Source organism: Hippichthys cyanospilos, chromosome 9 (genome assembly GCF_059441005.1).
Source record: "Hippichthys cyanospilos isolate Australia breed blue-spotted pipefish chromosome 9, RoL_Hcya_1.0, whole genome shotgun sequence".
Classification (NCBI taxonomy): domain Eukaryota; kingdom Metazoa; phylum Chordata; class Actinopteri; order Syngnathiformes; family Syngnathidae; genus Hippichthys; species Hippichthys cyanospilos.
In genome coordinates this window covers 5,513,339-5,530,938 of record NC_142377.1, presented here as the reverse complement: position 1 = coordinate 5,530,938, position 17,600 = coordinate 5,513,339, and the positions used below count along the sequence as shown (strand labels likewise).

Here is a 17,600-nt window from a genome sequence, read left to right as displayed (position 1 = left end):
CAGGATCCGTTAAGATACGCTTGAAATATCACTTTCTGCTTGGCTCAATTGACTTTTAATGTTCAACTCTGCCATTGTTTTCCTATGAACGACATTGCACTTTCCGGGTTTGTCTCTCACCAGGCTGTCACTCAGGGAAAATATATTTGGCAAATATACAAAATAGAAATGATTTTATTCATGATTTGCTTTTTGTAATCATGTCTAATTACTTTATTTATGATGCATTTGACATTTTCTGAAATTACCCAAGTCACTCGAATCAGCTATATTTAAATAGCTTTCATTGTAGGTTTTTGGGTTTAATGAAAGGACAAGAAGGGACAGGAAGCAGGTGATGAAATATAACATGTACTTTATTGACTTGAACAGACAGTGGGGGTTGTAAGGGCGGTGGATGTACGATATGGAGCCCCTCTAGCGCTTTTCATTTGACCTATCCGCGTTTTTATCGTAACTCTACTCGGACCCCTTTTCTGTGCCATGCATCCAGAATGCTGCCGTATTTACAATCTTTACAACAACTTTTTGTACAAAATAGAGAACTTAACCTTTATAAAGGAGTTTTAGAAAAGAAGAGGCGATATCAAATATCGAAGTAGTAAAAATGAAACCAATGATCTTCGTTTTTGTCACACAGAGCATATACATGCATTTACAACACAGAAAAACCTCACAACTTTGTTTCCCTTTAATATTTACTGCTCGGTCAGTGACGACGTCCTCGAAAAATATGACTATCCAGCAACCTGTATTAGCCTCCAGTTTTTTGGGTTACACCCATTCAAGTGCTTTTTCCAAATGCCTTGGAATTAAAGGTTCAATTTGAAAATGGAGGTCTTCACCCTTATTTCAGACTAGTTCGATTTACCCTGTTTCCATCACATCACCCCTGACGAAACCACAATTTTAAGGCTCGGCGGGCTTAACCTTTCGTCCCAAATTAAGTGGAACGTCCGACAAAAACCCAATGAGAAGTTGCTGTATAGTCCCCATACAAAACCCGTCACACCTACTACACATAGACACACACACAACAACCGGTCCACAGTCCATGAGATGAAATGCTCCACAAAATGGATTTGATTCCTTCATTTTTTCATTTTTTGGTGGTGGTGGTGTGTGTGTGTGTGTGTGTGGTGAGGGGGGCAACGTATTTTCAAATACTGTACTTAGTTAAAATTCCGTGTTTTGTGTGAAACACCATCTTTGTGACCAAGCGGCATTGATTCACAACCAAACGACCATTTTACCTTTACGTGTTGTATCGCATTTATGTGGCCGTACATTCATTGATGGGATTTAAGTACATGAGAAGTTCATTCAAAATGACATCCTTAAAGCGGGGCAAACACTTATAGCGACAATCCTGCCGAATTTGAACACGTTCCCAAACACAATCGGCAACGCCCACTATGTGTGTACAATGCTTTATGTAATACAGTCATTTTCCATTTTAGGGACAATCTATGTTTCATACACAAAAAAAAAATAAATACATGAAGCACCTTTAAAAGTGTTAAATCATTTAGCGATAAGCGTGACAAAGGCATGGTCACAATGTCAATTGGACGCCACCTGTGTCTAAGGAGCTTACTCTAAAATCTATTGAACATTATTAGCAAACTGGCCAACCTACCCCAAATCATTGCATGATACATGACAGTCAACACTGTTAAAAGCACCAAACCTACCTATGTGTTAATACTACATAACAATTTCTTTTCTTAAAATTCTCCTGGTGACGTGTATTGTGATTGGACGATGAAATGTGTAGGTAGCTTCAAAGTCATTCTGCTCGGTCGTCTCTTATTATTAGTTAATTCATTCATTAAATGATTACCAGCCGGTGAAAATGGATCTTTGACATCTATAGCCGTCAACGGCAGTGAACGTGTTCATTTTGCTACATCTTTAATAGTGTTTCCTTTGTAACCGTTGTATGTCATAGGTAACCACAGACATAATTCGCATATTTCACATACCGTACATATACGATCAGTAGGCTATAAGGAACGTCAACACTTATGATGGAGTAGTAATGCCATACATAAACATCAAAATTATACATCTAAGTCAATTGACCTAAATGTTCAATCATTTCATAATATAAAAGTTGATTAAAACCTTTCTTGTTTTGATGCAGTACAGGTCGGTATTATTTCATTTTAAAGCACAGTATAGTTACAATTAATCTTTTGGAACTGCTTGATTGAAAAACTTCAAGTTCAATTTCAAATAACTTAATGTATGTGCAATACATTTTAATTGAATCATTATATTTAAGACCTTGTGTCAGTGTTCAACTTAAACATACTTTTTAGGAAGCTTGTTATTGTCTGTCGTTCAACTCTGTGAAGATGGTACTAAGAGACCAATGTATTTTTTGAGGCGATACTTGACCCAATGATCTGGGTCATTTTCATTGTCTTATTTATATTTGCGTGCCAACCAAACATAACTGCAATATAAAAAGATGTTTTCGCTAAGCTGAAACCATCAAAATGATAGAAACACAATTATGAAACATATAGTACTGTTTAGTGAATCTTATATGAAATCCGAGTTTCACTTTTTGAATGGAACTACTGAAATAAATTAAGATTTTCAATGATATGTTTGTATGTATATTTTGAGTGGCGCACATATTATTTGTGTTGAGTTTTATGGATGTGTAGTCCAATTGTATCACCACTCTCCTTCTCCTGCTGGTGGAGTAATTATGAACGTATTGTATCTGGAATACTGTACATGGCAGCAATGGTGAAACTGTGTTTCAGAGTTAAGCAGCTAAAATGAATACGTGCTAGAACAGTTGGAGAGGAGGGGATTAAAAAAAAAAAAGAGTATGGCAGCAATATTTTCCATCTTTCAATATGGATGTGCAAGTTCAAGCTGAGGACCATTGGCAGAAAATGAAAGGCAATCAAAACCTGCTAATGGAAGGCGCTAAAGAGCGGATGTAAGCACCAGTGACATTTTTTTAAGGCATCTTTGTTTTTTTTGTTTTTTTTTACCTGCTCAGGGTGAAAGGTCAAGAGCTTGCATAATGCGTAACATTTGGCTTTAAGAGACAGACGAAGCAGGTATGAACTTCAACCACCTCCACTGTGCTGTCATACTCCTTTTTTTTTTTTTAACCTCTGCACCACATTTCAGAACAGCTTCAGTAGATGAGCACGACGTATCCCTGCAATGCGGAGGGTGTGCTGGCTTGAACATCACCTGAAGTGTTTTTGAATTATTAGCACCAATCTACTGTAAGTAGAGGACTGAGAGCAAAGTAATGGTCAAGAGACCTGAAGTGAATTGTAGTGAAGTGTAACAATATATAGGGGATCCTCGGTTTATAATGGTCCTTACATACTATACAATGTTTTGAAGCTACAAACGGTGTAAGACTGCACAAGAGCTGAGTTACCACCATATTTACAGATATTGGGTTTTCGGGAGGAATTTCGGGGTCAGCCTGAAATGCATTATAACCTGTACAGATGTACTTTAAGAATGTCTACTGTATTTCACACACCAGGGAAGAGTTTTGTTAACAAACCTGTCAGATCTGAGATGAAAAAATGTTGCAAAAAAATATAGAATGAGGCTTCAAAATGTATGCTGTGAACATCCTTCTAATGCCTGCTACTGTATGTTTGAGTTACAAAAATATATCGGGAGGCTAAATTTACTTCCCAACAGTATTGTGTGACTTACCACATAGTGACAAGAGACGTTTGCTACCAGTTTGACTTGAAATTAACACTAGTTGACTTGTAAATATGCCGAACATCTACTGATATGAATGGAGGCACTGAATTTCTTGTGGCAACTAATGCATGAGGAAGTCTCACCAAATACTGTTTAACATCAAAAAATATAATGAAAACGTTTCACTAATTATCCTCAAAGATGCCAAACGTATATTACAAATTTCAAATATCATTTTACATTGTCTTCATTGCCAATTTGAATTGAACCAGGAACTAGTCATTGTGGGTTGATAAAAGATTATCGAGACAAATGATGTACAGTATTCTGAATTACATAGAAATGTACCTGAACGTTACGTTACCATTTTAGGAATGGAATTATGCTGCAGACCGAGGACCCTCTGTATATTCTATAAAGATTAATCTATAGTTTCTTAAAAATAACGTATGCCTTGCTTTGATTTGCTTTGACTTTTGCCCCTCCATTGTAGGAATGATGCTTCATAATCACCAAACTATTTTTTTTTCTCTCTGAGGGATTCCAGATGCACAGTACACTGTCGTTACAGGAGACGATTAACAATGACTTTTTTTTAGATGATTATTTTTTCTTCATATTGTGAACTTGTTCACAGTTTTGGCAGGCTGGCGTCGTCTTTCTCCGGGGATTCGATGTAATTGGCAGCCTCTTGAAGTTTCAAAAGCATTGCCATCTAAAAGCAGGGGAGGCATGTTGGCATTTGTATCAAATGAAACCAGTAATATTTGCCAGATCCTTCCATTAGATCATGCTCACCAATGGATCAGTCTCCGTTGAGCCGGGCGTGGTCTCCTTGCAGGACTTTTCCTCGCTAGCCTGACCAGGGCTACTGGAGCCAATGGTCGGAGGAGGAAGGTGGAACAGCTTGGCCTGGTCTTGTTGAGCGGAAGGCCAAGGCAGTGTGCCCCTCACCCACTCCACAGGGTCCTCCCAGGCTGCTTTCTGGCCATGGAACTGGAAAATTGCAGCATACAGGGAGGTTAAAATTAAGTCACCTTGAAAAGCAAGACTGCCACCTGAAGTAAATTCAACTTTTAAGAGATCATACTGTTTGGACCACAGGAAATACAGATACTGTCTAATATAAGACCAGGTACACCCTGGACTGATTGCCAGTCATCTCCAATTAACTCATCAATGAACGTGTATTTTTGTTAAATGTGGGAAGAAGATAAATGACACAAAGAAATCTCAAACAAACTCAGGGAGAACTTGTGAATAAAGTTGATGTATATTAGGATGCTCTTTCACCTTGATGCCATCCTTGGCTCCCTCTTGTAAGTAGGGAATAATAGAATGGTTCCAAAGGTCAATGAACCATGACCGGAACTCCTCTACCGTGACTGGACAGGACAGGAAAAAGCACGGGCCTGTGGAGAAAAGGGCAGAGCACATTCAAACATGGATGATGAGCTAGCCCCCCAAATCGTTTACCAGGGTTTCCTACCTATGAGAAAGTCTGATGTGCTGTGCTTCTCCAGGAAGGTGTGAAGGTGATACCACAATTTGGGAACCCAGTCCAGCACACGGACCAGGTCTTCGTTGGTTAAATTCTGCTCGTCCTCGGACTCCATGAGCTTCCTGTGCAAATAGCGCACCAGGAAGCCATTGGCGGGCTCTACATTGTTGGAGAAGGTCACCATCCTGAGAAAAAGGGATATGTAAAAAAATAGACACAAATGGTCGCTGTTAAGAGTTGGTATAAAACTTGAATTATTCATGCATCTGCTAATTCATTGTTATTGTTTATTCCATTCAGGGATCATGGGCAAATTGCAGAACGCAAGTTGATTTTTGTGATTCCCTCTCCCATTGAGGGTTAGGGTTGAGGTGAGGGTACTTCTGCATCTGTTAACCAGCAGGGTGCTAAACGCCATTCGGACCTTGTGGCTCCGCCTGCTTCCTCCGCCGAGCAGTGTCGCCCCACCAGCCAACTGTGGGCCTTGAAGTTGGAGGCTGAGGTTGCTCTTTTGCCTTCTCAATTGGAGGGGATGCCTGTACTATTACAGGATTTTGATGCCATTTCCCTGTCTGCTTCACACTCATGCTTCCATGATTCTGGTTTAGACTTTTTCTCCAGAGGCTCAATTCCTGTCTCTCTTCCCTCTGAGTGGAACTTGTCGATCAGCGCAGTGGATGATTCAGACTTGATGATTTGTCTCCTGTACACTTCCCCCCAGCCTACCTCTATTTTGGATGGTTCTCCAGAGGGTCATTCAGGAGAACCACACGCTGCTGCTAGTGGCCCCCCTTCTGCATAGATGTGGTTCTCTCTACTCCACAGCCTGTGTTTTGCCAACTCATGGCATGTCCAGCAGCCCTGTCAGATCTGGTGTCGCAGCAAAAGGATCAGATGTGGCATTCCCACCCTCATCGTCTTTGCTGAGGGGTCTTAGGGGCCCAACCCATTCCTAGACTGCTGCTCTGACTTAGTCAGTCACACTTTTCTCAGTCCATGCAGTTGTTGTATGACAACAGGTGGAAGTTGTTTGTGTAGTGGTGTCCCACTCATGACACAAACCCTGTAGTTGGTCCTGTTAATGTTCTTTTGTATTTCCGACAGTCTCTCCTCAGTAATGGGCACTCTCCTTCCACACTTAAAGATTATGTCGCCACCATAGCATCCCAACATACTGCGGTTGGTTGATGGTGGATCATTGGGGAGCCACCTGCTTGTTTCATCATTCCTTAAAGGGGCCCGGCACCTTTGACACTGCAGTGTGCTATATTATTCTTGACTGTGACGTGCACGCGGTGCTTGACTCGTCCCTGTGTGAGGTGCCCCTTCAGAAGGTGTCTTTGAATAATGTGTTTTTTTTCTCTCTATTGTCTCAGCCAAGCGTGTGCAGGCAGTTGCAGCAGGTTCTACGGTGTGAATGATGCTGCCACCCATGCCCTAGCGTTGGCCCTAGGCTTTTTGGGGGCTTCTATTTGAGGTTGCGTCCTCGTTGTTATTTGTTATTCTGTGCTTTAAGCACCACCTTCGGCGGTTTGGAGGGGCAAATTAGAACAACAAGTATGTATTTAACAGCCGTTCTGCCGCCAGAGTATTTGGTCAGTCAGAATCCTCGTCTCTGCATTGGTAGTGCGAGTACGTTCTGAGGGACAGACTTCCAGCGGTAACACTGCCATTCATATGGTCACCTGATGTCAAGATTCTCATTCCTAGCTTGAGTGAAGGCTTATTCCGTGCTTTAAGCACCACCTCTCGCAGTTATATAACCGTTGTTACATATGTAACTGTCGTTTTCAGTGGGTCGCATTTGGGCTAAGATTTGTGGGTAGGATGCCAGCATTTCTCAAATCCAATTCCTATTGTGTCAGAGAGCATAAATATCCAAACAAAAAAAGGGCAATAATTGTTTGTTTTTTCCTTTGCACTGATGATTGTGTTTAGTGTATTGATGATTTTATTTATTTACTCCACTGACCTGAAGCTGAGGTGTAGGCCATGGTTTGCAGTCATCTTCACTGGCTGATTGCTTGTTCCAATGATGTATGGACTGAAAACGGTAGCAAAGTTACACAAGTCAAAAGGTATTCTCATTCATTCAGTACAAGCATAATATTGATGTACTCGGCAAATATTATTGATTACCTATATTGATAGTTTAAATTATATCACAAACTACAGTATGATCCTAAAAGAACCCTTAAAAAAGTACTGCACTTGATTTAGAGTAATAATGAAATTACATGAAGTCTGTCCAATTTTTCCAATTACAACCTAGGCTAAACTTTGTTCCTCTCTGACATACAAAGCTTGTCTCTAAATTGTGGTCTTAGGCTTCAGCATACTTCCTTAGAGTTGAGAGCAATTCCTATTTAGACTGTGCTGATGCAAAGACTATTCTGAGCAGACAAAAATTTGGAATTTGAAAATCACAATTATGTATAGCATTAGAGTATCAAGCTTTGTTAATGTGATCTTATGCAAGATTACCATTTGTGATATTTGCATGTCAGTGCTCCATTGACTAATTCGCTGACAGAAGCCGGATCATGAATATCGTCCACGATAATGATCAGAGGATTTTCTGAAGAGCTGGTTTCTCTGTCAATTTGATTTGCCAAGTTTGAAAGATATAGCTGCAGATCCTGGGTGAAGAGCAATGGAAATAAAAGGTGTTGACAGGATATATTTTTTGTAATAAACAGACAGGCCTTTTGATCGGCTTTGCTCGCACCTTGCAGGTTTGACGATGCATATTGAAGGTTACCACAATGCCATCAGAGACTTCACGGGCGCTCCTGTCCACCAGGTACTCGGCAAGCCGTGAGGCGAGATAGGTCTTGCCCGTTCCGCTCGGTCCTGCCAGGATGAGTCTGCGATGTTTGAGCAGCAGACTGATGTAGTGTTGCATCATGGGTTTGGGGATGAGGGTCTCGAAGACCAGGCTGTCCACACACTTCTCCTTTAAACCTGGGCCAAGGAACACAAATATAATACAAATTAAAATTAGCAAGAGTAAATATTAGCAAGAGTAAAATATTTTGAATATCTTGACCTTCTAATGCGTTTTAGACAAGTGGTTCTCAAATGGGTGTGCGTGTATCGTTGGGGGGGTACGTGGATGCATTCCTTGCGGCTAAGTGAGATTTTAACAGGGTTTCTGCATGCATCAGCAGATTTCATTTCATGCTTTTTAATGCCGAGATTAGGACATTTTTATTTTCTCTCAGAGCAAATTACCGGTAATTGGAACATGAAGCAACATATCGCTAAATTGGGTTATACTAACTCCTTCGCAAAATATTGCATGCCTTTGTTTTGTTTTGTTTCATATGAATGTGTATTGTCATAAGTGACAACATTTTCCAGCAGACGAACACAGTTAATAAAACAAATGTTGTTGTAAGATATATCTTATGGATTTGCTGAATAAAACAGACTTGGAGATGCCACGCCAACACTAACCCTTTGAAGTTCGGTGTTTCCAAACCTTTGACTAGCACTGTACATTTACAATAAATACAATGTATTTAAAATGTCATTTAAAATGTTAAAATGAGTTAAAAAAAGAAGGTACAACTGTAGAAATAAGGGATTTTATTTGATTATGTATATTGTGGCTGGTTCTAGAACATATCCCGATGAATAACAGCAGTTAACGATACTGGCATTAACACTGCAATTCAGAACGAGCTCAGTATAATCTTGAGACAAAGTTATTTTTGGCCTGTTAATTAGAACGGCTTCATCGAGGTCAGTGGGACTCAAATGTCTCTGGAAGCATGTAAATGTCATTTCAAAGCTTTACGTCCCAGGCAATACAATTAAAGACAGCAACAAAAACAGGAAACTTACTTAAGATCAACCTTAATTTAAGAATGGCTTATGTAATGTTTGCCATTTGAGAAAACGGCCAAAAGCTCATATAAGAAAGATGACAGCAGAAGGAAGAAGGCATCACCCAAATTAGTTTACATATCGCTTCACATGCCCTTCATAAGTAATGAGTTGTCCAAGCGTTTGGCCCTGAAAATAACTTCCTGCGTAGCAAGTGCGAGTGAACCCATCGGCTACCGCAAGTGTAGGGTTCTGAATTGACATCCACGGGGGGGTATGTGGGTCGACCAGCTGGACGCAGCTGGCACTAAGTTACAGGGCATTGGGTTACGCGGGAGTTGGACATGATTTTTTTCCCTTAATCAGAGGCCATGTTTTTTTATTTATGTACTTTTTAAAGCACACGCTTCTTGAGTTTTGACATCCTGAGTGGGCTTCCTTGTTTGTGTCTGTGGACACCACCAACCAGTGTTGACACATAGTTGTCCAAGTTTTGTCCAAGTTTTCTGTGTTATTGTTCCCTGAAACCAATGGCGAATTGTGCTATATCCTCTCTCTCTTTCTCTCTTTCGCTCTTTCTCTCTCTCTCTCACTATCTCTCGCTATCTCTGGCTCGCTCTCTTGCTCCCTCTCTCACTCGTTTGGCGTGTAGAGTTGCAAAGTGTGTGTACTTCAAAATCGCTGCATCACCTTAGTTCAGTTATATGCCACCAAAACTCCCAAAATGTAACATTAATATGGCCAGTTAGCACTGCACAAGATGTGTACATCATTTTGGTGTGTCGCTACACAAAACATGAACGTGTTTTTAAAGTTGTCAGGTATGCACTGGAAAAGATATTGAGACTGAGGGCACAAGAAAAGTTTGTTTTAAGTGTTGAAGTGTTTAAGTACGAAAAGTAATACTCAAATATGACGAAAGGCAGGCCTGAATGCAGACGCATAATAATTATAACTAACAACTTAATGACGAGGTTTGCTTGTATCAAAACAGGCACATTTGAAAGCTTGCGTAAGCGACTGAAGCTGATCTAGTTCTGTCTTGTTCTGTTTGAAAAACTAGTGGTTGATAAATATGATCATCATCCAAAAATGGATTCAAGGCTCAATTGGTCCATTTTGCCAGTACCTTTGAGAGAGACAGTGATGCTGGTGGGACCTCGGGACATGCAGCGTGAGGGCTGGGTCTCTGGCGCCTCCCCGCCCAACACCCTCTTGATATGACCCATGCTGTAGCTGTAGATGGAGTCCGTCGAAAGGCCGAGACTGGAGGTAGGGTCCACTTTGGCAACATAAACCTAGAATGAAGAGCACAGCAAAAGATGCAAAGAAACGCAAGAATTTGAATCCCAAACCTCATAATGGTGAGGGAGATGTGCAGCTACTTCCACCACTAACTGAAACTAGTGAACTGCCGACTCATTTTCAGTTAAAAAAAAAAAAAAGAAAACCATTGCCTAGGAAGAGGCAATGGGTCCAAATCTATTGAATAATTAGAATTGTTTTGATTTTAAATGAAGAGTTGTTATACACCTGGTCAGTAGCCAATTGCACGGCACTCTTAGAAAGGCAGCCACTCATACTCACATTGACACCAACAGTATGGACAATTTTGGGTCTCTAACCTTTGGAGGAATGTTGACCCAAATTAAGATTTTTGCTAAAATAGTTCATAGATTGTCAAAACATGATGACTCTCAATATGCCACGCAGCCGTTCCTTCTAAATGTGGGAGGTCAAGAAGTTTATATATATATATATATATATATATATATATATATATATATATATATATATATATATATATATATATATATATATATGACAACGTTATGACCCTTTCAAAGTCAGCCCAAGTTGGGCGATGATAAGATATGATAAATTTTATTTGTCCAGGGGAAATTTGTCCAGGGCAAAAGTGCTTTGACCACAACACAAACATACATATAAAAATACACGCACATTAAAATAAAAAATAATAATAAGGCCAGGCTTGTGAAAAATCCTCGGACACCAAGGGGTTATAGAAGCTATTATAAAAAATATAATGTTTAAAAGATGAAAAAAATATATAATTTTATGTATGAATTATGTGCAATGTGTTTAGATGTTGACACTGTTACTTTAAGCAGGCAATTAAAACAACTTTTAAATAAAAATGAAAAAAAAAATAAAATAAAACTACCATATACCATCTTTCTGCATACATATCTTATGTTATGACCTGTGCCTCATAGTCGCGTGCAGCTTATCCCTAACAAAAACTGTTTGTCAAGGATAGTTTTTGCTGGTGCGACTTCTTTACTTGTGCGGTAGTCCGAAAATGACTGTACATTTATTCAATTCATTTTCTATACGTTCAACCTGAAAGATCTTCAAAAGTGAGTGGGTGAAACTGTGCCAAGCTTGGTTTTTATATTCAAAAAGACTTGAGATCATAACTTCAAAATGTCTTAGGTCGGTATCGCCATAAACAGACGTTACCTTGTCGTGATAATCTTCATCCCCTACCATACATACAGTTAGAAAATCCACAAATGTCAATGGTACAAGTTCAATTGGTGCCATTGCCGTTATCGCGGCTGTGTTTCCGCCACTGCTTGCGCTTGTAGAAACTCTTTACAAGTAACAGCTTGCTAAAATTAAACGTGACAGCTGATTTGCAGACGTCAGTGTGCTAGTAGAACATTCTGCACCTGAGTCAGGTCGTACTCGAAGAATAAGATGGCTCACCTTGAAGGCCTGGCTGACAGCAGAGTCCAGCATGGGCCAGTCCATCCTGCCATTCACCCTGACGGTACCGAGGAAGAAGTCCTGCTGTTTCACCTCCTAAAAGACAGGTGACGTTCATGTTGCACTCTCATGTACGCAGGTGTACAAACATCACACTTACATCTTTGAAGACATGCAAATCTGCAACACACGCCACCACCCTGACACGGTGGTCATCTCGCTGCGAGGACAGACTGACATAATCCATGGAATCTGCCGAAGTGGAACGATGATTATATGACGGATACAGGGACATTCATTAAACTGGTGACATGTCAGGATTTTATTTGTACCTGTGCTGGTTCTTCTGGCATCACGCATGGAAACAGAGTGTCGGGGTGACAAGCTGGCAAGAGAAGTAAGCCCCGAAGACTGGGAGACAGAACTTGAGGGTCCAGGAGATGGGCAGGGAGACAGACCACTTGTCTTCAGTTGGTCATTCTCCACCTTGAGACTGTCCACGGTCCTCTGTTGACACAAGAGTGACCTGATCAGTAAGATCTTTTAAAGGAGAGTAAAGCAATTTGTGATGGTAACTAAGGCTGGATTTCCAATGCATTGTTCAAGTGACATAATTCTACTTCTTGAATTTCAAGTGAAAAAGGAAATTAGGACATATCATTGCAGCGTAAAGACAAAAGGTATTGTAAAAAGGTGTTATTAAAAGTGGATTGACAACACAGCATATCAAATCTACCAATAAAAGCAGCATTAGCACTTATCTTGAAATGATTGTTGTTGAATCACTGTCGATTAAATATGATCTAAATATGCTAGATTAGCAGTTGGTCCATCATGTAAAAAGTATTGCAAATAGTGAGAACTTGATAACTTCATAACCATCAACATGGTATGTGTGGTAAATTACAGTGGACCTTGAGCGGAGCCCTGAGGTACCCCATACTGACGTAACGTTTCTTTGCCTTCATTTGTATCGAGTTTTGGTAAAAAAGGGAAAAAAAAGCAATAAAACGAAATACATTTATACCTGCATGTTGGTCATAGTCTCTTGCAGCTCCTCTAACTGATGGGCTGAGTTTAAAGCCTCCAGACGGATGTCAGTAAGTTTCCGCTCCTTCTCCCACAGTTCCGAGCGAAGATCAGACACAACCTTGTCATCTGCTACCTGGCTTTCCTCACAAAGCCTACAGCATTTTGGTTGGACTTAACTGTCTTGTCTTCTGATTCTTAAGCAAGTTTAAGAGAAGGATCATTACCCAGCCGATGAAGCAGAGACTGAGGCTTTCATGGATGATGGCGGCAGGTCAGGCCCATCACGGTTGACTTTGGGCGAAGGTGGTGCCGATGACTCCGGCGTGGCAATTTCTTCAATGTCAGCATAGGGCCCTGTTGGCTTAGAGCCCTTCTTGCTGAAAGCCTTGTTGAACGAGCTGCGTAACTGTCAATAAGAGAATGGAACCATACATTTTTAGTTTTTACATCCACTCAATACACAGTACAGGGTATTGCTTGCTTACGATAGTTCTGGCATACATTTGTTTAGAAATTTTGCAGAATTAACTTGTGTAAGACAATAAAATAGTTTCCATCAGCAATAGTCCAGTGCTTGGTCCCATTATTTTCAGAGATACTGTACATTTTTAATCAAGTCAGTAGACGTGATCTTCCCAGTTTTACTTAATTTTTTTTAAAGGGACAACATGCAACTCGGAACCACGATCAAAAGGGGAAAAAAAAATCCAAGACCAGTCCTCCAGGGCCCCAATCCTGCATGTTTTTTTTCTTCTTTCAAACACACCTGAATCAAATAATTAGCTCATCAGCAAGCTCTGCGGGATCTTGAAAATTATCTTAATCATTTGAATCAGGTGTGTGTGAGAGAAAAGAATCCAAAACATGCAGGATTGCGGCCCTTGAGGACAGGAGTTCAAGACCTATGGTTTACAAATACAAACCGTCATAACTCACCTCATACACCTGAAATCAAAAACAGGTGGCCGCATGTGGGAGAGACAAGAGTGTTACTTAACAGTAGGATCATTAAACAATACGGGAAATATTCCCTAGGTTTTTTTATCTCGGTGAATGTTGTTAGTTTACTGCAGCTAATTTAAATGTGTGCGTCCTCACCCAGCTTTTCTTCTTTTTTTTCTTGGCCTCCTGTTCCTTGAGACTGCCCATGCTTGAGTGGCTGGTGTTGCTGGCAAGGCTGGAGAGGCTTTCTGATGAGTTCTGACGATTAATATGTAGTTCTGAATGGAATAAAACCACAACAGAGACACATTTAGTGATGGCTAGCTCACATGCGGTCGCTCACAAAATTGAGTACAATCCAATCAGATATTAATTTCTTCTTGTTTGGAATGCTGGCAAAAAAAAAAGAAAGTGCCTTCACCGTTAAGACAAAATGGTTTACCTTTGGACACAACCTCTGAATTATTGAGAGCATCCTGAATGATTTCATGGGCCTCTGTGTTTTTGGTCTTCAAAATCTCGATGGTGTCCCTCAGGTCATTCAGCTCAGAATCCTGATGGCAATTTAAAACACTGCAGTGAGTTAATGGCAACACAAGTCTCACTTGTCATACTTAGCCATGAATCAAACCAAGCTCACTGGGTCAAATGCAGAAAACAGATATTTTTACAAGTCGTCCCCAAATTCGATAATTATAACACATGTGACCAGAAGCAATATAAACACAATTTCACCAACCTTTTGTTCAGAGGAAGCAGACAAGGTCTGGAGGCGAGCCGTCATTAGAGCTAAGCTTTGTTCAAAAGCTGCAACTAGGTTAGCCTGTTTGACACAAATGAATCATTTCAAATGAGGTTCACCAATTGGAAATAACAAGTCCACGAGCTCAGAAAGTGACTATCAACAGCATGAGGGTGAATTGAGTATTGAACACCGGGTGGTATGTCAGACAAAGGTGTTGCACTAGGAGTGGAACTGGAACTGAACTCATGATGGGGTATAATCCATTACTCACAAAATGTTTGGGTTAGTTTTGAGATACTTGACTTTCGGGTGAAATTCCAAAATAAATCTAAAATACACAATCAACTTCAGTGCTGACTTTAATTTGACCTGCTGCAATCTTATAAGCCCCCTGTTGTCATTGAGTCACGATGACCTGCCACGCACTGCCCAAAAAAAAAAAAAAAATAAATAAATAATCTATCTATCTATCTATCTATCTATCTATCTATCCATCTATCCATCTATCTATCTATCTATATATATATATATATATATATATATATATATATATATATATATATATATATATATATATATATACAGTATATATTTATTTGTTTTTTTTTCTTAAGCTGTATAAATACCAGTCAAGAGGGAAAACTCAGGCGAATTACAAATTGTTTCTTCAAGAAAGATGACATTTGCCGTTTAAAATTCAATTAAGCTGCTATATTGGGGTTTAGTAAAGATGGATCATTTATTACACAGTATATATATAGAAAATGAGGACACCAGGCAAGTTAAATACCATGTATATATTCAATATATTTCAATACTAACAAGGAAAAGGAACAGGAACATTTTTGTTGTTTTGTTTGATTTTTGTTTGATCAATGAACCTTTCTAAGGACGTTTACGTCTTTGCCTTTCTGTCACCCTAGGGATTGTTCTATATTGGTGCTGCTATCTACTGTAGTCACTGGTCGCTTTCACATGAAGACATCCAGTTGAATGTCAAAATATATAAATGTATAATTGAATAAATAGCTATTCTAATTCAATCAGAAGACATATTTGAAGACTTTGGGCTCTAACATCTGTTTTGAATGTTTCTGGGCAGCTACGGTATGTGTTTCACACTTATCCGACTGAGGAGCAAATGTTGGCATTTGTCATTGAAGGTAGTGGCTCTTTTGACCTCATCAGGGATTGTTCAAGGTCTCTAGGAATCTTTGAATGTGTTCATAATTTCTTTGCGACTAAAGCGGCACAGGTTATATTCTGGCGACCATCTGACAAAGATTTGGTGCACATTAGTGTCCTTGGACGAGCCCTGGCGACTAGCTTTACCAGTGTTTGGCCCTCAGTGCGATTTAAGAAACCATTAAGTTGTGCCAAATGTATTGTCACATTAAACAGTTGGACATGTGCATTAAAACAAAATTGGTCAGAATAATTCACCTGTGAGTCTCATAGTGGATTTTAGATTCATAATAAAAATGAATGAAAGGCCCCAACTCCCAAACATTTTGTGAGTAGTGGATACCTTTCTTTTGTATTGAATAATTTCCTGTTAAGATGCATGTTAATTCATGCAGTCCAACAAACCTGGCCTAACTGCTACACCCAACATCCACAGGAGTGACCGTTAGCGGGTTGGGGAGGGTGCGGGCAGCAGCAGCAAATCCGTGAGTCAATTAGCAGCCAAGAGAATAAAAAAAGAGGACAGTGTGTGGTTAGGCGTGGGATGAACCACAGTACAAGCAGGTGTTATACTGATCAACAGTCAGGTTAGTTACAAGAAAAAAGTGAAAAGCATTAATACAAGAAGTGAGTCATTGCTAAACTGTTGTTAACGACTGGATTTACACTTCAAAGTACACGTGTCGTATTCTAATGTCATGTTTGTTACATGTCAAAATGCGCATCAATAACTCCACAAGTGCCAAAAGCAGGCAATGGCAACACAGAAACAAACAATATTGTATTCAAAATAGAAAGGGGCATTATGAACAGAAACATTAAACATTATGAGTAGAATTAATTTGGAGTGGGCTTACTTGATCATTCATTGATTTAAACAAGGTTCATCTCCACATCACTCAACTGGAAGTTATTTTTCTTATTTATTGATGTGCACACTCCTACTGTAAATCTTTATAAATTATTAACAACTTGTGTTTCATATTGTCTTTATTGTTGTTTTGGCATATCACCAATCTAGATACTTTGAGCTCCTGTTATATTAGGAGGTATGTTTCTGACCCATGTGTGAAAATCTGTGATCTACAGTTTTGACCCACACATTTTTAAGATTTGTGTGCCAATTTTTTTAATTAATTTCCCATTACTTGCAGAGAATTCTGGAGATTTATTTTTTTCTAAAAAGAAAATTGCAAAAGGTGATTGACTCTAATCCATATAAGGCTGCAACTAACCATGATTTATAATAATTGATGAATACTGTAAGTCAATTATTTTGTCAACTAAGCAATGACTTCTAAAAAATGACATTTAAAAAAAAAAAACAAGACCTAATTCCAAATGTACGGTACAGAAAACAAATGATTCAAAATCTAGTTATTGATTTGGTCTGTAATGTCAGAAAATGGGTACAAATGTTGATTATTGCTTTCCAAAGAACAAGCCTTTTTTTTTGATTTTCAACACAAGAATATTCAGTCTGCTATCATGGAGGAATAACAGACGTAGACATCATTGCGAGAATATTTACTGTTTAGAGGGTATTATTCTGAGGATTTGGAAAATTTGCAATTAAAAAAATGTGTCTAAATAACAAATTGAATATCAAAAATAAGAATGGGTTAATATGATCAACTAGTTGTTGATTAATCGAATAATCATTCAATCACCAAGTCCTATAATAAGAAGCTCCCACTGAATGGTATACATACGGTCTATACATTTATAAAGCATTACCATTGTCAAATATCCACATTATTAATATTCACATTTGGAGGGACCATTCCAATCTGATATCACATCCCATGTGCTTCTCTTTATGCTGAATCCACTCGTATCCTACTTGTGGCACGCGATGGCCAAAAAAAGAAAAAAAAATGGAATTGTGTTACATGAACCATGCAGTGTAAATCCAGACAACGTGCT

General features: G+C 39.3%; 1 protein-coding gene across 1 annotated transcript in view; it reads right to left on the bottom strand.

Moving 5' to 3' along the window:
• Positions 1–338: 338 nt before the first annotated feature.
• LOC148418616 (neuron navigator 1-like) overlaps positions 339–17,600 on the bottom strand; it is a 46,500-nt gene continuing 29,238 nt past the window's right edge. Inside the window, exons 14-29 of the mRNA XM_088423881.1 lie at positions 14,484–14,567; positions 14,187–14,298; positions 13,901–14,022; positions 13,027–13,208; positions 12,798–12,954; positions 12,103–12,277; positions 11,931–12,022; positions 11,771–11,866; positions 10,167–10,335; positions 7,935–8,170; positions 7,691–7,845; positions 7,179–7,250; positions 5,195–5,391; positions 4,999–5,117; positions 4,504–4,701; positions 339–4,420 (exon numbers count right to left, since the gene is read on the bottom strand). Coding sequence (XP_088280007.1) covers positions 4,337–4,420; positions 4,504–4,701; positions 4,999–5,117; positions 5,195–5,391; positions 7,179–7,250; positions 7,691–7,845; positions 7,935–8,170; positions 10,167–10,335; positions 11,771–11,866; positions 11,931–12,022; positions 12,103–12,277; positions 12,798–12,954; positions 13,027–13,208; positions 13,901–14,022; positions 14,187–14,298; positions 14,484–14,567 — 2,250 coding nt within the window. The 3' untranslated portion in view covers positions 339–4,336. The remainder of the gene's footprint in view (positions 4,421–4,503; positions 4,702–4,998; positions 5,118–5,194; positions 5,392–7,178; positions 7,251–7,690; positions 7,846–7,934; positions 8,171–10,166; positions 10,336–11,770; positions 11,867–11,930; positions 12,023–12,102; positions 12,278–12,797; positions 12,955–13,026; positions 13,209–13,900; positions 14,023–14,186; positions 14,299–14,483; positions 14,568–17,600) is intronic.